Raw genomic sequence first — 24,631 nt, 5'->3', positions numbered from 1 at the left:
AGGGGATACTACAGTGATCGGAGCAAAGGAAAAAGATGAAATACATAGTTCACTGTATAGACAACTGGGAGGTAGACCCCTGAGAATGTGGAATATTGCAAGAGGAGCTATTACCAGTTATCAGAGCAATGGAAATACATAGTACATTCTGTAGGCAAATACTGAGGAGATCCATGTGAATGTGCAACATGTTAGAAAAACAAAAATACAATATATATATTTTAAAAACAAAGATTCCAAGACTTACCAAGCGGGAAAGCGCCGGCAGACAGGCACAATGAACACAAACACACACACAGAATTACTAGCTTTCGCAACCGATGGTTGCTTCTTCAGGAAGGAGAGGGAAAGACGAAAGGATGCGGGTTTTAAGGGAGAGGGTAAGGAGAAATTCCAATCCCGGGAGCGGAAAGACTTCCCTTAGGGGAAAAAAAGACAGGTGTACACTCACACACACACACACACACACACACACACACACACACACACATCCATCCGCACATACACAGACACAAGCAGACATATTTAAAGGCATATTTTGCCTTTAAATATGTCTGCTTGTGTCTGTGTATGTGCGGATGGATATATATGTGTGTGTGTGTGTGTGTGTGTGTGTGTGTGTGGCGCGCGCGCGCGTGCGCGCGCTAGTGTACACCTGTCTTTTTTTCCCCTAAGGGAAGTCTTTCCGCTCCCGGGATTGGAATGACTCCTTACCCTCTCCCTTAAAAACCACATCCTTTCGTCTTTCCCTCTCCTTCCTGAAGAAGCAACCATCGGTTGCGAAAGCTAGTAATTCTGTGTGTGTGTTTTGTTCATGTGCCTGTCTGCCGGCGCTTTCCCGCTTGGTAAGTCTTGGAATCTTTGTTTTTAATATATTTTTCCCATGTGGAAGTTGTGTTTTAAATATACTTTAAAAAACTTTGGGGACAGGTTCCTTACACAAAAACAAGAAAAAAGTTGATACAAATGTATGTCCAAAAATCCTTTGTTTTTTGAGTTATTAATGAAAGTTTACATTTTGTGTTTGGAGCTCATTGACACATAAACTCAAAATAAATGCTCCAAATGTCCTCCTCTTGCATTCTAAACATGAATGAAATCACTGAATCATGAACTTTCACACCCTTTCAAATATTCTCTGACAGTTTAGAATTCTCAACTGGGCTTGTATAAAAGTCGAACCAACGTATTCCACAATGGTGGATTGTATTAAGATGGCATAATATGGACGGACATGCGAAAGAATAAACCAAACACCAATACTTGAGTTTCAAATGGACAATGTATCGGTACAAATGGAAGAGGTTGGTCTGATCCACTCCTGAGGAAGCACTACTTAGGACATGTAGGACACTGAGGGACGGGTAAAGCATGGAGGATGAAGAAAGTTTTCTCTCAAGAATGAGCCCCAGGGATTTAGTAGTTTCAGAAAACACAAGAGCAACAAATCCAAGATGTAAAGACAGTGGAAGAGACCCACTGCACCACCAGAAATTCATAAAAATGGTTTTGTCAGTGGAAAAGTAAAAGCCACTGTCAATGCTCGAGTAAAGATGATTGCGGCAACGTGGAGTCGCTGCTCATGGACACAAGTCTATGGACAACTGCAATAGACTGCAAAGTTGTCAGCGAAAAGAGAGACAGAGATTCCTGGCAGGAAACAGACCTTAATAGAGTTAATAGCTTAGCAAAGAGGACGTCACACTCAGGACAGATCTTTGAGGCTGGATAAAAGTGTCCAACAAAGCAGAACCTACAAAATTTGAAAACTTGGCCTTTTAAAAATTCCTGAAGGAAATGAGGTAGGCGACCTTGAAAGCCCAACATTTACAGAGTATGGAGGATACCAGTTCTCCAGATGACACAGGCTTCCTCGAACTCAAAGAACATGGCCACAGCCTTGTGCTTCACAGAAAACAGTTCATGAGATGGGTTGACCAAGTGGTGAGGTGGTCAACTGGAGAACGGCGCACTCGATATCCACACTGTACAGTGGTCAGTAGATTGCGAGACTCAAACCACCATGCCAGACAGTCATGATTCATAAGTTCCATCACCTCGCAAATGCAGCTGGTGAGGGAAACGGGGCAGTGGCCAGAAGGAAGGTGTATGTCTTTACCGTACTTAGATATGACTATGACGGTGACTTCACACCAGCATCTGGGAAATGTGTCATCTAAACAAAAGCATTGTACGTACAAAGGAGAAAGCACTTGACCAAAAGAGAAAGGTGCTGCTGAACGTAAATGTCATCTGCCCCTGGAGCTCTGATCAGGATGACGTGAGAGCATGGTCTAGCTGCTTCATAGTAAAGGCAGCATTGCAGCACTCACGATTCTGAGAGGAGAAGGGTATCAGCCGAGCCTTCTCCACTCTTTTCCAAGGGAGGAAGGCGGAATGATAGTGAGTGGAGCTCAAGGTGATGGAGATAGAAATAGGATCCACAATGACATCACCTGCTACAGTCGGGCTGGATATCAGGAATGGACCTTGGTCCCAGAGCTTATGGAGGTTGTCCCACACAACAGAAGATGGAGTGAAACTGTTAAAAGAAAGAGTAAATGAAACCCAGCTAGCTTTTTTGCTATCCCGAAGAATGTGAATACTCTGTGCATTTAACTGTTTATAATGAATACAGTTCACCACCATAGGGTGACTGCTAAAAATGCGACAGCACATCTTGACGCACAAAATGGGTTGTGGCATGCCTCAATCCACCAGTGGACTGGGACATGGAGTGGTAAAGATGAAGTGTGAGGAATGGAATGTTCTGCAGGTATTCCACGTGGTCATCACACCTGGGGAAAAGTTCGTTGAAGGTTGAGGGGGAGGTGTAAATCCTCCAGTCGGCCTTAGAAAGCTGCCATATGAGTTTGCTCATAGGTAAGGTAGGTGTCAGCAAATGGATAGCACACAGGAGATGGTAACTGGAGTACATGTCAGAGTGAATGCACGATTTTACAAAACAGGCAAAATGGGCAGTGCAGAACAAAAGGTCCAAATGGCAATAGGTTTGTGGAGTGTGAAAAGAACGTGGGTGTTCCAGTGCTAAGGCAGATGGTGTTGAGTTGACTGAGAATGTCTGCAAAGAGGGCACCTCACGGACAGGTCCTGGGAAAGCCCCCAAAGTGGACAGTGCACATTTAAGTCAATGAGCAACAAAAAGGGGTGAGTGAGTTATCCAATAAGCTGGAGGAAGTCTGCCCTGGTGACACTGAATGACAGAGGAATATAAATGGTACAAAGGGAAAAGGTGAAGTGAGGAAGGACAATGCAGACTGCAACAGGTTGCAGCCTGGTGTTCAGGGAAATAGTCTGACTATGAATGTCGTCCAAGATGAGCAGCATGACTCCCCCATAACATGGAAAGAAATGTGAGGTCAAAGTGGTCATAAGGATGCAATTTTGTTCCCTGGAAGCTGAGAACAAGTGGACGCTGAAATTCCAAGAGCAGGCATAATTCCTCCTTATTGGATCTAAAGCTATGAATGTTCCATTGTAGGAGAGTCATGACAGGGAAAGGGAAAAAATGAAGGGTTGTCAACTCAGTGGCTGCTGAGTGCCAGCCTTTGAATACCCTCTGCTGCAGGGAGCAGAGGCTGGAGGTTCCTACCCCATGAGACTACAGAGGCTTCGGCATACTCTCTCGGTCAGCCTGCAGAGTCTAGGGCAGAACAACAGTTAGTGGTGAGCAGACCGGTGACATTGATGTTGGCCAGATGAGAGTATCATGCAGCGACATCGTTGAAGAGGATCTCCAAATTGGCAAATGACAAGATCATTTGCCTTTGTTGGGTTTCTTGGAGCCTTTGTGGTTGGCAGAGGACGATTCAGATGTTTGTTGGCTGGAGGGACATAAAAAGTCTACACGGGAGTATTTCTTCTGTACTTTCAAGCCTGCCAGGTGTGTAGCAAATTATTTCACCACATAGGCAAAAATTGATGGCTTGTTGTATACAACTGGAGGGGGAGGAGAGGGGATGCTACCATGACACTGGGCGATTATACAACAGCAGCACTGAATTTGAGGTCAAATGTCAGCATGGTCATGTCTTCATGGAGTGAGATGTAGTAAGAACAGTAAGTGCCAGATGGAAAAATGAAGAGTTTCTGATTAGCAACAGTGTAAGCCTTTTTTTTCCTACACCAGGATCTCCTAGATGGCCCGTTCATCGAGATACAAAGGACAATCTTGGGAGGAGATTGTGTGGTTTCCATTGTGATTGATATAGTGGGGAGGAGGAGGCAGACAATCACCCTCATGAACATCCCTACCTCAGGTTGCACATCTGGCTGGGAGTTTACAGGACATTTGAGTATGGTTGTAATGACAACACTGGTAGCAGCACATCAGGTTCAGAATGTACTGTCTGACTGTAATAACTTCACAGCCTGCTTTGATGTTTGATGGAAGCACTACTCTATCATGGGAAAAATTCAGTGTTCGTTGGACCTCGACACAAACAAGATAACCATGGAGGAACGAAGCTGCAAGCAGTTGTTGTGCTTGAGAATCACAAGTAGTCTCCAAAAGCAAAGTGCCATTGCGTAAACAAGAGCAGGATTTCACAGGGCCAGTAATTCCATCAACACCTTTCTTGAATAATAAACAGATTAACCGGAGCAAAGGACTGACCATCTAGAGTATGTGAAACCATGGGGAATCCACATGCAACTGGGAGGGTCTTCGAATCATTAGTCTCACTCTGTTTACGTTTGGTAAAGCTAGACTGAGACGAAGATGTTTGGCTCATCAGGAGAAAATCCCCCATTATTGCCAGTGTTTCCAATGGCGCACTCCCTTGAACTGAGGGGCCCCTCTCACAAGGGGGCTCACCCACCTTAGGTGACTGTTCACACCTCAGATCACACCTCCCGAACACCTGAGAGTGACCAACTGGCAATTTGGAAAGGTAACAGTTCAAGTTAGTCACCCCTTCCCGAGCCTGACCTGTACCAAGGGGTATGTGCGAAACCTACCTGTCAACCCAGGGTTGGGAATAACGTGTTACCCAGTCACCTGTTATGCATCAGACATGTGGGCCGGCCTTCAGGAGTGCACAGGGAGGAAGAAGAAAAAGAAGAACCTCAAACGCCAAAGTGGAGGAAGGATAGGAGAAGGGGAATGAAGAAAGAAACAAAGAACAAAAAAACAGAGGAGGGACTGTTTTGATTGCAGGCTACTGAAAAATTACTATACATTAAAAAAATAATGCAGACAAAAAGAATAGCATGAGGATATAGACACCCAACATGGAAGGGAAAAGATGCTGCAAAGGCTGGGGCTCCATAGTAGCCAAGCATGAACTCGTCAAAAAGTGGTTAGCCCCCTGAGAGGGGAGGGGAGATTGTCCTCTGAGCATCCCTACCTCAAGTAATACATCTGGCTGTTTTGAAAGGACATGCGAACGTAGTTGTAATCCTGACACTGGTAGCAACCCATCAGGTTTGAAATATACGGTTGGATTGTGATGACTCCATAGCCTTCCTTTTGGAATATGCTGATGCATTAGCTCCATACTTAACAATCATATACAACCATTCGCTTGACAAAAGATCCGTACCCAAAATCAGGAAAATTGCACAGGTCACACCAATATTCAAGAAAGGTAGTAGGAGTAATCCAATAAATTACAGGCCCTTATCGTTAACATCGCTATGCAGCAAGATTTTGGAACATATATTGTGTTCAAACATTATGAATTACCTTCGATAAAATGGTCTATTGACACACAGTCAACATGGGTTTAGAAACATTGTTACTGTGAAACACAACTAGCTCTTTATTCACATGAAGTACTGAGTGCGATTGGCAAGGGATTTCAGATCGATTCCTTATTTATGTATTTCGGAAGGCTTTTGACACTGTACCACACAAGCAGCTCGTAGTGAAATTGCATGCTTACGGAATATTGTCTCAGTTATGTGACTGGATTTGTGATTTCCTATCAGAGAGGTCACAGTTCATAGTAACTGACGGAAAGTCATTGAGTAAAGCAGAAGTGATTTCTGGCATTCCCCAATGTAGTGTTATAGGCGCTTTGCTATTTCTTATCTATATAACCGATTTGGGAGACAATCTGAGCAGCCGTCTTAGGTTGTTTGCAGATGATATTGTCGTTTATCGACTAGGAAAGTCATCAGAACATAAAAACAATTTGGAAAATGATTTAGAAAAGATATCTGTATGGCGTGAAAACTGGTAATTGACCATAAATGACGAAAAGTGTGAGGTCATCCACAAGAGTACTAAAAGGAATCTGTTAAACCTCGGCTACACGATAAATTAGTCAAATCTAAAGAGCATAAATTCAACTAAATAGCTATGAATTACAATTACGAACAATTTAAATTGGAAGTACGATGTAAAACATGTTGTGGGAAGGCTAACCAAAGACTGCGCTTTATTGGCAGAAAACTTAAGAAAAGTAACAGATGTACTAATGCGACTGCCTACACTACGCTTGTCTGGCGGTGTGGGATCCTTACCAGACAGGATTGATGAAGCACATCAAAAAAGTTCAAAGAAGGGTAGAACGTTCTGTATTATCGCGAAATAGGGGAGAGAGTGTCAAGGACATGATACAGGTTTCAGGGTGGACACCATTAAAACAAGGGTGGTTTTCGTTGGGGCGGAATCTTCTCACGAAATTTCAATCTCCAACTTTCTCCTCCAAATGCGAAAATATTTTCTTGATGCTGACCTACATAGGGTAAAACAATCACTGTGATAAAATAAGGGAAATCAGACCTCACGCGCAAAGATATACGTGTTCGTTTTTTCCACACACTATACGAGATTGGAATAATAGACGATAGTGAAGGTGGTTCGATGAAACCTCTGCCAGGCACTTAAATGTGATTTGCAGAGTATCCATGTAGATGTAGAATCACTACTCAATCTAATGTGAGAAAAAGAATGCATGTAGGCACTAAGGTTGCATAAACCTTTTTCACTAACCAATGGATAACTGCGAGGCCCTGATCAGAGAGCTAAGTTTGGATTTCTCCTTCTGTCTTATCATCAAGTAGCTGAGTGTAAATAACATAATTTGAGTTATTCATGTATGATGGGCCTCGACATGAACAGAACAGCTGTGGAGGAACAAAGCTGTAGGCACTTGATGGGCTTGAAAATTACAATTGGCCTCCAGAGGGAAATTCCCATTACATAAGTGACAGCTGGTTTCACTTGGCCTGCAACATCAACACCTTTCAGAATAATGAACAGTTTAACCATAGCAAAGGATTGAACTTCTGCGGTACACAATACCATGAGGAACCGACGTGCTGCTGGGAGAGTCTCTGAAGCTTTGACCTTGCTCCATTTATGTTTAGTAGATGTAGACAGATGGTGATTGGCTCATTGTGAAAAAAAATCCCCAATGACTGCCAGTGTCTCCTCCAACAGCGTGCTCCTTCCAACTGGGGGCCCACTCAAAAGAGGGTTCACCCATCTTAATTGATCGTTTACACCTCCCAAACTCCTGACAGAGGAACCAATTGGCAACTGGAAAGGTAACAGCTTAGGCAGTCACCCCTCTCTGGGCCTGGCCCGTCCCAGGGTGTACATGCAAACCCTAACTGTCAACCTGGGACTTGGAATTACATGTTACACATTCATCTGGTTACACATCAAACACATAGGCCAGCCTTCTGGAGCACACATGGAGGAAGAAGAAACAATGGGACATGGGAGGAGATGAAGAATGAAGAAAGAAAGTAAAACAGGTAACCGACTGTCCAATGCCGAACTACTGATACTGCAGAATGCATACCAGAAAATATCTTAGATATGTTTCCCAAGGGACGGGAAAAGGAAATAAATACATGCAGCATGGAAAGGGAAGAGGTACTGGAAAGGCTTGGGCCCCGTGGTAGCCAAGCTTGAATTCACCACAAAGAATGGTGAGCCCTCAGGCAGGGGTGGGAACTGATTTACTTATCCATCCACCATGGTAGGTACCAGCCAATGCATCTCAAACACAGAGATACAAATGTGTTAAGAGCTTCATGCACAAAACCGTGTGTGTGTTTTGTTGTTGTTGTTTTTCAGGAGCACATCATCTAGCAGGCTTGGAGGATGTTCCAAATATAAGTCCCTGTAGAATTCACCTTTACGACAAGCTGGAGTATGGCCCCACCAGACAGTCACCTGCAAGTTCAGCGCATAACCTCATGCTGATGTCTTGCCTGTACTATAGCATGAGGATTGTGATCAGCCTATATGTGCTGGTTGCAGAAATTTGTTATTTCATTTCTTCCACATATTGCCTTGTCTTTAAAGAAAATTGAAGAGATAAACCATCAGCAAAAGTTGCTCTCATGGTGCGAGATCAGCAGGTGTATGGCCTTGAACACACTGAAAATGATACAGATACATGAGGTACTCAAAGTATCCTTCATGCTGAACAATGAATGTACCACATGTCTTGTGCTGATAACTGACTATTGTTCCAGAGCCTGTAGAGTATGATGTTCCTGGTCAGGTGTAAGAGCAATGCATCTTCCTTAGCAATGTGATGATATGCAACAGCAAAAGGCTGGATGATTTGGCTGTCTTCAACCTGGAAACAGCCTTCAGGAACAGCCGTGCAGCCTTGTGTCCACCATCATTCATGTAGCCATATACCTGCCTCCTCACAAACTTAATATACTGCCATGCTTGAACGGAGCACTTACAGTTAACTCACTACTTGTAATACACGTACACAATAGACACGTTGAAGACATAAATGATAAATGTAAACAAGTGTCCCAGAGAACACAAAGCCATCTAGGATACAATGAGCCAAATAGGGTGCAAATAAGTTGGGTTGTACCTGGAAAGACACTGAACATCAACTTTCGTTAATAACACAAAAATGAAGATTTTTCTGGCATTTGTGTATGTGATACAGTTTACAAGACGTTACTGCACTGCAGTTGTGCCAAAGACAGCTATCACAAAGTCAGGCTGAGAGGAGACACAGAAGTGAGGAAGATATCATTGTAGAAGGTGGGAAAGCATGGCAGAAATAAAAGTGAGTAGAAGAATAATCAAGGTGAAACGGGAAATCCAGGATTGAACAATGGCAATATTATGAAAAGGATAGATTTACTATATATTTGAGCCTTCGTTGGTCAAAAGGACTTCTTCAAAAGTAGTAAGCAAATGTTCGAACTTACGGTGAGAGACAGTGGTGTGTGTGTGTGTGTGTGTGTGTGTGTGTGTGTGTGTGTGTTTGTTTGTTGTTGTTGTTGTTTACTTCAGTTGAAGACCCTTGGCTAAAAGCTCAAATACATAGCAGTATTTGTATCTGTGTTGGTTTAAGAATCATATACTCAATCCAATTGTAATTCCAAGTTCTGCTATCAACAATTTCTACAGCACTTAATAATTGATAAGGTACTTATTTAAATAATGCAAGTGCAAATATACAGCACATCTGTTTTTGCATATCTTGCTCTGCAAATTCCTTTGTGAAGAAAAGCCTTCAGTGATGTGGAACAAGTGAAGTTATATACCAACAGACACAAGCAGTCGTTGATGGCTATTTGCAAATAAACTAACAACCAATTACAGCAAGTGCTACTCTACTGACAATGTTAATTAACAAAATTACTTCTAAATTAATGTATTATGAATCAGAAAACTGTACGCACAGGGTGTCCCAAAATGATCTATGCAATTCTCTTCACGTATATATCACAAATGGGGACAGATTGAAGGTTGGAGCTTGCGGCATAATGTTCACATAAACCAAACTTTTTAAAAAGTTTGTTAATGAAGAAAATGGTTACTCCCTCCCCACCTGAACAGATGGAAGAGCATGTGGAGTGGTTGAAAGAGACCAACTCTGACACCCAGGTCCAGCAGAACTTCCAGACATGTTACAAAAGCAAACTACCATCACATCTGACCATCAGACAGTGTTATGCAAGGTTCAAGGAATCGAGAAGTGTCACAAAGAGGACAAGTTCTGTGCGTCCTAGCACAAGTGATGCAGATGTGGAAGGGGTGCAACAGGCATTTATTTGCAACCCAGCCAAATCAATCTCTCAAGCATCTAGATAGTTGCATCTACCAACAACCACAGTGCCACACAAGAGACTGGTGGTTCATGCACACAACATGCAGTTGCTCCATGTGCTTCAACCTGATGACAGGCCCAAGTTCAAAACATTTGCAACTGACAGAGATTCTGAGTCACAACGAACAATGACCCTTACTACCTGAGAAAGGTGACATTCACGGGTGCAGCTTGCTTTCGTGTGACCAGGAAAGCAGACTGACACTATGTGAGGATCTGCAGCTCTGAGAACCACCAATTCAGCAATGAAATCGTGTGCGACAGTCCAAAGGTAAATGTGTGGGGTGGCCTGCTTCATGACCGCACAGTGTGACTGTTTTTCTCAGCAGAGGCGTCAATAAACTTGACTATTTGTCCGAAAATAGTTTGTGTTTCTTCAGGTTAAAGAACTGCAACCTGACATCATCCTGCAGCAGGATGGTGCATGCCCCCTCCCTCCCCCACTGGGCCTCAGTCACTAAGAAGGCTCTTTACCACATTTGCAGATTGCTGGATTGGCAGAGGAGGAGAAATTTCCTGATCCCCAAAATCTCTTCATGGCTTTGTGAAGGATGCTTTCTACCAGACCCCACTGTACAGCTTGCGTGCTCACACCAGAAAGAGCAACTCAGCAATTGCATGTATGTTAATAAAGACATGCTAGGCCGGATGTGGGAAGTATTGAAATATCACTTAGATATCCTGTGTGCTGTAGGTGGCACACACATTGGACTCCGTTAAATGGCTTCTAAAATTTTAGGTGTGCATGATCATCAGCCTGCAAACTTTATATTACTACTTATACCCACGTCTGAAAAATACATTATTAAAGTTGTAAAGATCTTTTTGGAACATCCTATATTATTCCTCCCCCCATGAACCATGGACCTTGCCGTTGGTGGGGAGGCTTGCGTGCCTCAGCGATACAGATGGCCGTACCGTACGTGCAACCACAACGGAGGGGTATCTGTTGAGAGGCCAGACAAACGTGGTTCCTGAAGAGGGGCAGCAGCCTTTTCAGTAGTTGCAGGGGCAACAGTCTGGATGATTGACTGATCTGGCCTTGTAACATTAGCCAAAATGGCCTTGCTGTGCTGGTACTGCGAACAGCTGAAAGCAAGGGGAAACTACAGCCGTAATTTATCCCGAGGACATGCAGCTTTACTGTATGATTAAATGATGATGACGTCCTCTTGGGTAAAATATTCCGGAGGTAAAATAGTCCCCCATTCGGATCTCCGGGCGGGGACTACTCAGGAGGACGTCGTTATCAGGAGAAAGAAAACTGGCATTCTACGGATCGGAGCGTGGAATGTTAGATCCCTTAATCTGGCAGGTAGGTTAGAAAATTTAAAAAGGGAAATGGATAGGTTAAAGTTAGATATAGTGGGAATTAGTGAAGTTCGGTGGCAGGAGGAACAAGACTTTTGGTCAGGTGACTACAGGGTTATAAACACAAAATCAAATAGGGGTAATGGAGGAGTAGGTTTAATAATAAATAGGAAAATAGGAATGCGGGTAAGCTACTACAAACAGCATAGTGAACGCATTATTGTGGCCAAGATAGACACAAAGCCCATGCCTACTACAGTAGTACAAATTTATATGCCAACTAGCTCTGCAGATGATGAAGAAATTGATGAAATGTATGATGAGATAAAAGAAATTATTCAGGTAGTGAAGGGAGACGAAAATTTAATAGTCATGGGTGACTGGAATTCGTCAGTAGGACAAGGGAGAGAAGGTAACATAGTAGGTGATTATGGATTGGGGCTAAGAAATGAAAGAGGAAGCCGCCTAGTAGAATTTTGCACAGAGCACAACTTAATCATAGCTAACACTTGGTTCAAGAATCATAAAAGAAGGTTGTATACATGGAAGAACCCTGGAGATACTAAAAGGTATCAAATAGATTATATAATGCTAAGACAGAGATTTAGGAACCAGGTTTTAAGTTGTAAGACATTTCCAGGGGCAGATGTGGACTCTGACCACAATCTATTGGTTATGACCTGTAGATTAAAACTGAAGAAACTGCAAAAAGGTGGGAATTTAAGGACATGAGATCTGGATAAGCTGAAAGAACCAGAGGTTGTACAGAGTTTCAAGGAGAGCATAAGGGAACAATTGGCAGCAATGGGGGAAAGAAACACAGTTGAAGAAGAATGGGTAGCTCTGAGGGATGAAGTAGTGAAGGCAGCAGAGGATAAAGTAGGTAAAAAGACTAGGGCTGCTAGAAATCCTTGGGTAACAGAAGAAATATTGAATTTAATTGATGAAAGGAGAAAATATAAAAATGCAGTAAATGAAGCAGGCAAAAAGGAATACAAACGTCTGAAAAATGAGATCGACAGGAAGTGCAAAATGGCTAAGCAGGGATGGCTAGAGGACAAATGTAAGGATGTAGAAGATTATCTCTCTAGGGGTTAGATAGATACTGCCTACAGGAAAATTAGAGAGACCTTTGGAGAGAAGAGAACCACGTGTATGAATATCAAGAGCTCAAATGGCAACCCAGTTCTAAGCAAAGAAGGGAAGGCAAAAAGGTGGAAGGAGTATATAGAAGGTTTATACAAGGGCGATGTACTTGAGGACAATATTATGGAAATGGAAGAGGATGTAGATGAAGACGAAATGGGAGGTTAGATACTGCGTGAAGAGTTTGACAAAGCACTGAAAGACCTGAGTCGAAACAAGGCCCCCGGAGTAGACAACATTCCATTAGAACTACTGACAGCCTTGGGAGAGCCAGTCATGACAAAACTCTACCAGCTGGTGAGCAAGATGTATGAGACAGGTGAAATACCTTCAGACTTCAAGAAGAATATAATAATTACAATCCCAAAGAAAGCAGGTGCTGACAGATGTGAAAATTACCAAACTATCAGTTTAATAAGTCACAGCTGCAAAATACTAACGCGAATTCTTTACAGACAAATGGAAAAACTGGTAGATGCGGACCTCGGGGAGGATCAGTCTGGATTCCGTAGGAATGTTGGAACACGTGAGGCAATACTGACCTTACAACTTATCTTAGGAGAAAGATTAAGAAAAGACAAACCTACGTTTCTAGCATTTGTAGACTTAGAGAAAGCTTTTGACAATGTTGACTGGAATACTCTCTTTCAAATTCTGAAGGTGGCAGGGGTAAAATACAGGGAGCGAAAGGCTATTTACAATTTGTACAGAAACCAGATGGCAGTCATAAAAGTCGAGGGGCATGAAAGGGAAGCAGTGGTTGGGAAAGGAGTGAGACAGGGTTGTAGCCTCTCCCCGATGTTATTCAATCTGTATATTGAGCAAGCAGTAAAGGAAACAAAAGAAAAATTTGGAGTAGGTATTAAAATTCATGGAGAAGAAATAAAAACTTTGAGATTCGCCGATGACATTGTAATTCTGTCAGAGAAGGCAAAGGACTTGGGAGAGCAGTTGAACAGAATGGACAGTGTCTTGAAAGGAGGATATAAGATGAACATCAACAAAAGCAAAACGAGGATAATGGAATGTAGTCAAATTAAATCGGTTGATGCTGAGGGAATTACATTAGGAAATGAGACACTTAAAGTAGTAAAGGAGTTTTGCTATTTAGGAAGTAAAGTAACTGATGATGGTCGAAGTAGAGAGGATATAAAATGTAGACTGGCAATGGCAAGGAAAGCGTTTCTCAAGAAGAGAAATTTGTTAACATCGAACATAGATTTATGTATCAGGAAGTTGTTTATGAAAGTATTTGTTTGGAGTGTAGCCATGTATGGAAGTGAAACATGGACGATAACTAGTTTGGACAAGAAGAGAATAGAAGCTTTTGAAATGTGGTGCTACAGAAGAATGTTGAAGATTAGGTGGGTAGATCACGTAACTAATGAGGAGGTATTGAATAGGATTGGGGAGAAGAGAAGTTTGTGGCACAACTTGACTAGAAGAAGGGATTGGTTGATAGGACATGTTTTGACGCATCAAGGGATCACAAATTTAGCATTGGAGGGCAGCGTGGAGGGTAAAAATCGTAGAGGGAGACCAAGAGATGAATACACTAAGCAGATTCAGAAGGATGTAGGTTGCAGTAGGTACTGGGAGATGAAGCAGCTTGCACAGGATAGAGTAGCATGGAGAGCTGCATCAAACCAGTCTCAGGACTGAAGACAACAACAAACTATATTAATAGAAAAGCCACTACTTTGAAAGATACCACTACCTGACTCCAACATTACTCATTTTCTGTTTCCATCTACAACTTTGTACTAAGATTTAATTTCAGAAAAAGCTACCAAACTATACGAGGTCTATTCAAAACTTTCTGGAAATCTGTCCACAAAATTTTTCTTCACTTACATTTTATTAATTGATCTTTGTCTCCTCGGAAATACTCTCCTCTACAAGTGATACCCTGCTTCCAACACCACTTCCACTTCCGGAAGCAGTCTTGGTACGTCTCATGACAGAATGCGCCAAGTGCCATCTGCGAATTTGCTTTTATCTTGTCTATCATTGCAAATCTTTATCCTTTCAATGGGGTTTCCAATTTCGCCAAAAAAACAAGGTTGAATGTGTGGGTGCATTATTGCAATGCAAGAGCCATGAATTTTCTTGCCACATTTCACGCCATTTCCTTCTCAGATGTGTAGCAACACATCCCAATAGTACCATCAATTAATAATTTGTCCCCGTGGCATGAATTCATGATGAACTAATACTTCAAAAGTCAAAGAAACTTATCAGCAAGGCTTTGACATTTGACCTGAGCTGACGAGGTTTTTTTGGTCTTGGAGAACCTTCCCCAATCCATTGTGAAGACTGACCCTTGGTCTCAACATCATAACCGTAGATACACGTCTCATCACCAGTTATGATTCTCTTAAGGAACGTCTCGTTCTCATTTGCGCAATCCAAAAGTTCTTCACAGATTGGAAGGCGAAGGTCTTTCTGGTCTTGACTCATTGAGCCATGGGACGAACTTGTCGCCAACACAATGCATTCCAAGATGCTGTGTCAGGATTTCATGACATGATCCAACTGAAATGTTACATTCTTCTGCAATCTGTCGGACAGTCTTTGATTGGCATGCACAGTTTCATTGATGTTCCTGATAAGTGTGTCGGTGGTAGATGTCACAGAGTGCCCTGAACAAGAGTCATCTTTAACTTCCGTCCAGCCACTTTTAAACCATGTGAATCATTCCCAACACCGATTACAGCTGAAGCACTCATCACAGTAGGTTTCCTGCATCATTTGGCGTGTGTCTGTAAAGGTTTTCATGAGTTTCGCACAAAATTTAATGCAGACACGTTGCTCCTCTAACTCCGCCATCTCAAAATTCGCAAACTGTGTGACACATTGTTCTACTCAATACAGTATTGAACAATAACTAACAGACATACAACCATGAAACTTCTAGCAGTTACACATTAAACGAAGGTATGTGCACAGATGCCAACTGCATTTTCCTTCAACACACCATAGGTGCCAAATTACGAATGTTCCGTAATTTTTTGAACAGACCTCGTATACAGATTGGATAAGCTACAACCTATTTAGTACAAACATTATTCTTAACCTTGAGTCAAAATATTCCAATAAATTGAAAGCACAGCTACATTGATATCTGGGGATTTCCTTTCCTTGCATGAAGGTAGCTAGCAAACATTGTGCCAGAATATAAAACTCTATTCTGAATCCTAGATAAAGGCACAAACTCTGTACGAATATATTCTTTTTACTGGTACTATTTTAGCAAATTTCACAGTTCATCCTAAATTCACTCTTAATTCATTATCTAGAACTTCCATTATGGAGTGAATACTTTGGGAGTTCAGTGTATGAATCTGAAAATCTGTGTAAAACAAATACTTTTTTGACCTTACCTTCACGGTCCTGACTGACTGAAAGTACACTAGCAATCCCATTCTGCAGAATAGCACAATAAGAGATAAAATTTCTATGTGTAAAGCACAAAGAACTAAGTTTTTTAGTTAATTTATGGATGTACTCTTGCTACCAATTCAATTTGTTATACATCTGTGTAACTAAAATTTCCTAAATACTATAATTTTCTATGTAACCATTAACCTATAATGCACATACCTATTATTAATTTTCATTTGTCTAGGAGTACATAATATGACGTTCTGTATGACTAAAATTTAAGCTGTTAGCTGTGAAACAGCGATAAACCTATTCCATGGATGTCTTTGCATTGTTCATCAGAATATTTGTCTCATCAGCAAACATCGCTGTCTTTGAAAAACTCTTACAATGCTGCGTTCACGCCATGGTTAAGAAATTTTGCTAACCTCTCATTCTCTCCCATACTCAAGTTCTGAAACTTTTTAAAGGGGGCTGGAATTAAAAAATATATACAAACGACCACAACAGCAGTCATCACCACAGCTTATTAACCAGGATGTCCCTACATCGCACCAGGTGCTGCATGGCACTACCAATATCACATGGAGTGCCGAGGACCTCAGAGTAATACATTACAACAGTCATCAATGAAGACTGCAGACAATAATGTTAATATTGTTTATGCTGAAACACATGTAAATCCTGGAGCTCAGTATATGGTAAATATACACGTATGTATACAAGCATACAATGAATGTTATTGTTATACATATTCATCGAAAATCACTTTGGAAATGATTTATACAAGAGGATTATCAACTGATTTAAATTTGATGAAGAAATCCATATCAATAAAATCTTTTTGCCACTGAAACCTTTCGCATTGCCCTCTGAATATAATCCACAATGTTCACACCTTCTTTTCCACTAGGCACAAGGTCTGGATAGCTAGAACGGTGTTGAGGGAAACAAGACTATTAATTAAGTAAGCAAGCAAGTAAAAGATGTCATGTGACACCACAAACACAGCTAGTTTACTGGGTACATAATCTGATGGAAAAAAATAACAACCTTCTACATGTGCTCCAGGGACTCTGCTACCATGAGCTATAGTAAAACTACAAAAATAAAACTTTAAAACACAACCTTTGCATCTGCATCTTAAGCAGCCAGGTTGACTAAGAACTCCATCACTGGTTAAGAACTGCAATTTGCCCCACATCATATGTTCTTGTGTTGTGTTTTATGCAAGTGCCAAATTGCCATAACACAAAGAAAAATCGATGAAATCAGTACTACGACTGACTGAAGAATGGCACTGTGCTTTACCTATACTTGACTGTGACTCACTGAAACATCACAAGATGCTGCTGGGTTACAAGAAGTTGGATGGAGGTGGTGTTACAGGAAGCTATGATAACTTCTTTCCCTATTGGAAAATACACTATGAACAGAAGTTACAAAGGTATTGCTTGTCAATACAACATACATCCACAAGACAAGGACTGAAAAACAAGACGTTTGCAGCAGTGTAATAATAATACAAAACAGACAACACTACTAAAAATATTTCAATAGTTTCTGTCTGTACATATCTTCAAGTCATAATTTCTTCAGATACTTCTTCATAACCTATTTCATGTATTGTACTCTTATAAAGTTAGGGTGAAGTCAATATTTATATTTTCAGATATCAGTGACTGTAATGCTAAAGCTCTTCTATTTAGCTATGTACTTCACTATCCTACAAGCTAACCATCAGCATACATCACCCTACTATTCTCTCCAACCATGTTTACTTCAGGATCATTCACAATATGAAGTGGTCCAGTGATGGTTGCTTGACCATTTTTAAATATGTTAATTTTTTATATGTTATTGTCCTATATTTGAGAAGTTCAGAATAGATTTTGAAAATACTTTATCTTGCACTTTTACTGGATGGTGGCCATTTTTATTTGTAGGTGCGTGACGATTTTTCAGTCTGGAGACATGAGTGAAAATTTTAATATCTCTGCACTGGGTTAAGTTGCAACATTGCAATTGACATGATTATTTTTAGAAAAGTGTCCTCTACAACCTTGTCTATGACACACAATACATTAAATTAAAAAATAACCAGTCAAAATGACCTCCAATGTATGGTACTCAAATTTTCAAAAATCCTATTTTTAGGCCCAAAAACAACAAACAATGAGTGATTTATGAGAGTCTATTTTTTCCTATAGTTAGATATCATACACTACTAGCCCCATATAGAGCAAGAACACTTACAAATGTTTCCTTATTTTTTTATGAATTTTTGAAATTTGAAAATTTTCATTTTAAAGTTTGGCGTTAGTTATCCCAGGTGGGACTGAATATAAAAATATGATTTTTGCACAGTTTGTACATCTATATGATAGTAGCATACTATAAAAATTTTAACATTGATATCTGACTGTGAACAAAGATATAAATTTTTGAAAATGAGGAAATAACTCACATTACAACTGATTTTATGGCAGTTACTATTTAAATGGTTTATTGTTTCACTGTAATAAAATTTAATAGTGACATATATTTAGTTAACATTATCACCCAATATTCATTTAGTTTATTTATTTTTAACAATGAAATATTAAACAATAGGAGCTTGCACTTTTGTTCTATGGCAATAAATATGCCCATTTACGTTTAGGTTTAGTGGCATTGTTTGTAGTCAGTCTTTTCTGAAACCTCTGTTAGAGTGGATGTACATACTTCAAGAGTGTAGAATGTGTTACATGTTTGCTCTGTGTGTAATTTGTAATTAATTTTTAGAGATTAACTGGAATGCAATAACATGGATGAACAGTGCTCTGTTGTACAGATAGCAAGTGAAGCGTGTCACAAAACAGTTTACGGTTCAGTTTTAAAAAACTTGAAAAATGTCAATGAATTGATGAAGTTAGACAAACTTTGTTTAAATTTCGAGTAAGTTCTTCTGTAACATCAGTGTGAGTATCATGAAAAGAAATATATTCTGAAGAACAGTGACATTTTTGGAAGAAAGTGCTGTGATCCACTTAAAGTTCATAAAAAGCCTATTACTAAAGGTTTGAGGGCAATAAAACTTGAACATCTGTCCCTGTTATATGAGAGTGAAACGTAATGTGATTCCTGGAAATTTCCTGTGCCCAAATTGTTAATCAAAAATATATGTTGTGAATCCAGAACCAGGATCATGTAACCTTGTTAATGACATTTATATTCCTAATGAGGAAGCCGTTAGCACATTAGATTTTGCTGTTCTAAGTTAGACATATCTCCTGCCTCAAAAATAACAAAATTAAGTAGCAGAAAAAGAAAAGCAGCTATTGAAAATAAGGTACAACAAATTTCAGACAAAATTGGAGACTTGGAATCATGCTTTACCAATACAAATACCACATTATTTCTAAAGAAGAAGAAGAAAACCTACCCCCAGCATCATCTGATACTGAATATTTGAGCTTAATAGAGAAATTAAAAATTAAATGTTCAGAGACATCTAAAGAGGAAAAGGTAAAATTTTAAGTTTGCTCCCTGACTCATGGCCAAGAGAGGAGAAAAAAAAAAAAGTTCATGAATTCAATGTTTCTCGTTACAGGAAAGAAGAAAGGAGTAAGTATAAGTGAAGAAACAATTAAAAAGATCCAGCAGTTTTTTGATAGAATGTGCACAAGTTGCAAAGGTAGCAAAAGAGTTGTTATAAATGAAGTAACAAAGCAGAAACGACTAGAGCTGTGATATTTAAATGAACTTTATGTAGCTTTCAAAAATTCTCATCTGAAATGTAGAATTGGAAGGTCAAAATTTTGTGATCTCTGCCCTAAGTAGTGTATTTTGGCTGGATCCTCAGAGACACACTCCGTATGTATTTGTTTATATCATCAAAATGTCAAACTGATGATTGCGGGTGCAAAACTCAGTGATCTTAACTACAAAGAATCACTAGATTTCATGGTCTGTGTCACTAAAGTTATTACTGCATGATGAGTTTGTGTAATAAATGCCTTGGTAAGGGAACCGTTATTGAATTGTTTCACGAATATGAGGAGGAAATGCCAGACAGTATTACCTTCAAACAGGGTAGAAATGATAACAGTGGTAAAATCTTAGGAAGAGCACTTGGAATCTTTGATTGGTAACTTACAAACAATCAAAAAAGAGTACCACTGGGTCAACGAGCAGGCAACAGTGCATCCATTTATTCTCTACTTTAAAAATAAGATTAAGTTTGCAGTTCTTCCATTTGTATTCTAAGTGGCTACTTGGAGCACAAAACTTAGGCTGTAGGCCTACTTTTGTTTCAAAAGTATGTAATAAATTACATAAAAGAAAAGTTCCCCAAGGTGCACATGAATAGGTTGCCATAAGATCAGTTGTAGAGTAATGTGAATTATCTCCTCATTTTCAAAAATTCATATCTTTGTTCGCAGTCAGGTATCAGTGTTGAAATTTTTACAGTACGTTGCTATCGTATAGGTGTACAAACTGTGCAAAAATCATATTTTTATATTAGGCTAGTAATATTTTTGCTAACGTCTCTAAACTGAAACAGCATTGAGTGCTTACAAACGTAAATGGCAATCATTCCATAAATGTGAAAGGTACAATTCTTTTAAAAACAGTTTTGAACTTCTCAATTATAGCGTAATCACATTTTAAAAAATTTAAAATATTTAGAAATGGTCAAGCAACCAACTTCATATTTATTGGACCACTTCCTGCAATAACCACAGCTTTATCTTCATCACGTAAATCTCCATTTTTTTAAAAAAAAAATTATTTATTTTGTCCTGTATCAATTATAATAAAAGTATGTCTAAAATACTACAAAAAGATTAGCTTTTTAAAGTTCATGTCCATATATGCTGTAACACTTGTACATTTCCAACACTGAAATAGTTTTGTCCTCCTTCGATCCCCCACCACAAAAACTGGTTCTCACAGCATCTGTCATATTGTGTATATACACAGTAATTCTCTCAGCGAGTAACTGTCAGAGCACAAATCAAAAGGTCTGTGGTTCAATACCAAGGATTTTTTTTCTGGTACTTCAACTTCTTTCACCCCTGTCAACCACCTCCACTATAACAAATGCCTATTAATGTGCTGTGATGCTCAAATGCAGATATAGGCTAATGGTAACTTTCCCTTGTCTTACATTCTTCTGTGAAGACTTCAGTCAATAACACCTAGACCTCTACCTGCATTTCCTCCTAAGGATTGTACAAGTAAAACATATGTGGGTATTTCGAAGATTTCAGATAGTTAATTATGAAATGAACTATACAGCAATTGAGAACTATAACAATAAGGGAAGACACACAAATCAGCCCCACTGTTCACGCAACTGACCCAATGCAGTGACAGTTTTAGACTAATGATGGAGCCACTCGTCCACTGCCTCAGGCACGACTTGATCACAGATTAAGCACTGATCTTCAGGTCCTTTTTAAGGAACCAAACACACGCAAGTCACAAGTTAGACTATTCTGTAAGGAAGGCAATCCAGTACTTTCCTATGGAAAAAGGCAGTGTCTTGCATTACACTTGACAATGTGCAGCCCTCCATTATCATTGACGCAAAACTATTCCTAATCATAATTTTCATGACCAGTTACTCTTAATAACTATTTAAATGATCTGTAAAGTGGCGCAATCGTGTTCAATGTTGATTGCAGTCTAGACAGGCATCCATTCCAATGTCAACAACACCTGAATATCGAAGAACAGGCGCACTGTAACATCCCACGTATGGTAGACAACTGGGCCTTTTTTGGATGTGGGTGCCATTGAAGGTCTCAAATCTCAATCCTTCTTTTTTCAGGGGTCCAAGTGACCAGACCTCCTTCTCTTTCCCTATCTTTTCCCTGATGAAGGAACTATTACTTTCAAAAGTTAGGACAATGTATGTACTTCTGCGTGTGTGTGTCTACTGACAGTCCCTGATATTAATTCTGACAGTAAGATCTGGCTACAAATTCTGCCTCATAATTTCATAGTTTTATCAAGGAAATTTTACTTTTGATATGCAAATATACAAGTACACAGAAAGATAAATGTTTTATAAATACCAGAAGCAGAGATCACTGGGCACACAAGGAATGAGGCTAAATATGTGAAGTTCAAAGGTTTTCAAATGTCCTAAATTTTGAAGAGGCACCAGCTTGCTGATGTTAACCAAAAGAAACTGTTCTGCCTGCTTTGAAAGTAGGGACTTTTCCTCACTGTGCTGATCCGCAGATGAGACTGTTAGCGTACTCTGAAAAAAATCACCTGGTGCCATTATTCTTATAATTGTCTGAGTGGAGGGGGGGGGGGCATGCTGTAAAAATATCTCAGAAATATGGGAATACTAAGCTTAGGAGCCAAAGCCATATACTACCTCATGGTATTTGCAGTTAATATCAGTGAATTTAGGATGAAATGTAAAATTAAAAATAACAGACAGACATAATTTCAATATGGTGCAAATATCTATGGCAGGTTGCCATTTGACATCAGGCAGCAAAAGTGAAAATCCCAAAACATTCAAAAACAAAGCAAACAGGGTCTTGCGAGCCATTCTTACAATTTACCACAATATTTGTCATAGATAATGTAAATTTTGAGTAGTTGTAAAAGCCATATTAAGCACATTTTTAACCTTCACAGTATATAGATAGCTGGAGTGATCTCTGAGAAAGTGGGGCAACTGCACCTACCGATACCAGATGATGGCTTTATCCCATAAAGTAACAGTGATGTTGCATGCAACATTATACGTGAGCAAACATAGAGACCAAAGCTCTGACAATATTTCTTTTTGCATCGGCATTAGTTTTTGGAATGAAGGTTGTGGTGACAGACCGATGTGTAGCACAGCCACAGGTTAATAATCTGCTAGTTTGGTTGGTTGTGAGTTGGCAGAGCAATACTGAAAACTTCTGGTAATCCAGTAAAGCTATATAAATAATTAGCATGAAGATGTAGATAAAATACAGCAGTCATGTGATGTAAAAGGAGGAGCAAACCTTCCAGTCCCTCACCCTCACCAACACCCCTGAAGTGCCAGACTTTCTCCTAATATTAGACAACAGATATTATATAATGTGTTGCCTACAGCAAAAACCAACAAATTGGTATTTGTGAAAACATCTTATGAAAGCTTAGAAATACTGATTTTATTTCAGTATTTAACTTAAGCTAAAAAACACACACAAACTATTAGGCTCAAAATGAATGTAAAGATTTTTAGGAACTCATGGGTGACAGGTATTACATATGTCTTTTTCAAATGTAACCATTCATCATTAGAACTTACACAGGTTTGCCTAGATTTCTGAATGGAGGACTGAATGCAGGTCTTCCAAAATTTATATCTTTAGCTAACTCTCGTAAAACTAACGCTTACAGTTATAAAACAGTTTTTTTTTTGTAATGAATTAGATATATGGCATAAGAGTTGACATCGAATTATTACTACGAACTAATGCTTCACCTCTAGTAATTGAATTAAATGTACGGTACGATGGTTTAGCAGCAATGTAACATCCCCACCGTTTAGTGTACTCGAGTTAAAGTCAATAAACAGGGCGAACAGATATATAATAAAACATCCCTTACGTAAAACACGATAAAATGTACAATCGTAAACAATATATTTACAATCTCTACTGTGTATCTGAATAATATCAATTAGTGTGACACCTTCTGTGGGGATAAAATATTTTTATTCTGTAGGTGTATTGGTTAAGTGCGTTAATGCAATCTGCTAGACCACAAAACGCGAGTGCTTTAAGAAATGAATCAAACTTCACAATTACCTCTTAGTTACTCCAAACATAACCGCGAACGAAAATGGAAACAACAACTCAGCAGCACGCTCCGAAGTATTCTCGCCGACAAAACCTGAGAGATCAAAACCAACATATTGTTGAAGCATTACAGTCGTCGTTAATAACCGTATGAATAACTGGAAATACAATAAAAGTACTTGCACCACACTACAATTTCAAGTAACTACATCACGAACAATGGCAGCAGCTTTGCATATTATTTATAAATCGTTTAAATTTTGTATGGCAAACGCAGATCGTCTACAATGCACTCCTCTCACCTCTGCGGCCACCGCCCAACTTTATCTATAACTTTACGACGAAACTCTGGGAATCACATAATCTGCGATTACAAACAACTTACATTAATTGGGAACGGAATGACACAGTTTTTATAATCATTTTATTTGACAAGTGGCACGATAAATATCATACAGTCAAATGACAAATCCATTACGTTACAAACAATCTACAATGTATTGCCTACAAAATCAACAAATACAAAAACACCAACCACCACAAGCGCGTCGATGCAAGGTCGATACATACTGTACAGCTCGCAACTCGACCACAGACTCAATGAACTGGATATCAAAACATTCCGCATTGCAGTTATGAGGTTTAAGCTATTTTCGCCGCACTCACTCTTGTTATAGTACTGGATTTTAAGGTATTGCGTCTTCTTAAGCATTATTCTATTGTTTGCTTTGTTTACAAAACACCTTCCGAAGCTTGCTTATGGAGTGAATACTTTTCCTATCGTCTAAATCGTATTCCACTTTCAGATATGTAGCCTCTTGGCTAAATATCTGCAAGTGGAATTCGATTTGGATTTTAAAATACACGGACAAAGAAAAAGTCTACGATATACATAAATAAGAAAATAAAAAGATGAAAGAGTTTTCATTA

General features: G+C 39.6%; 1 protein-coding gene across 8 annotated transcripts in view; it reads right to left on the bottom strand.

The window, feature by feature from the left end:
- LOC126354545 (uncharacterized) overlaps nt 1-24,389 on the bottom strand; it is a 51,066-nt gene extending 26,677 nt beyond the window's left edge. The window contains exons 1-3 of one of the 8 annotated variants that reach the window (XM_050004281.1): nt 24,237-24,261; nt 24,004-24,065; nt 23,711-23,795 (exon numbers count right to left, since the gene is read on the bottom strand). In XM_050004281.1, the coding sequence (XP_049860238.1) occupies nt 23,711-23,730 (20 nt within the window). In that variant the 5' untranslated portion in view covers nt 23,731-23,795; nt 24,004-24,065; nt 24,237-24,261. The other 7 variants (XM_050004280.1, XM_050004282.1, XM_050004279.1 and 4 more) reach the window with 7 other exon arrangements.
- Between the last annotated feature and the right edge of the window lie 242 nt (nt 24,390-24,631).

This window comes from Schistocerca gregaria, chromosome 3, assembly GCF_023897955.1.
Source record: "Schistocerca gregaria isolate iqSchGreg1 chromosome 3, iqSchGreg1.2, whole genome shotgun sequence".
NCBI classification, from domain to species: domain Eukaryota; kingdom Metazoa; phylum Arthropoda; class Insecta; order Orthoptera; family Acrididae; genus Schistocerca; species Schistocerca gregaria.
Note: the sequence above shows the minus strand (reverse complement) of the source record. Positions and strands in the feature narration are given on the sequence as shown.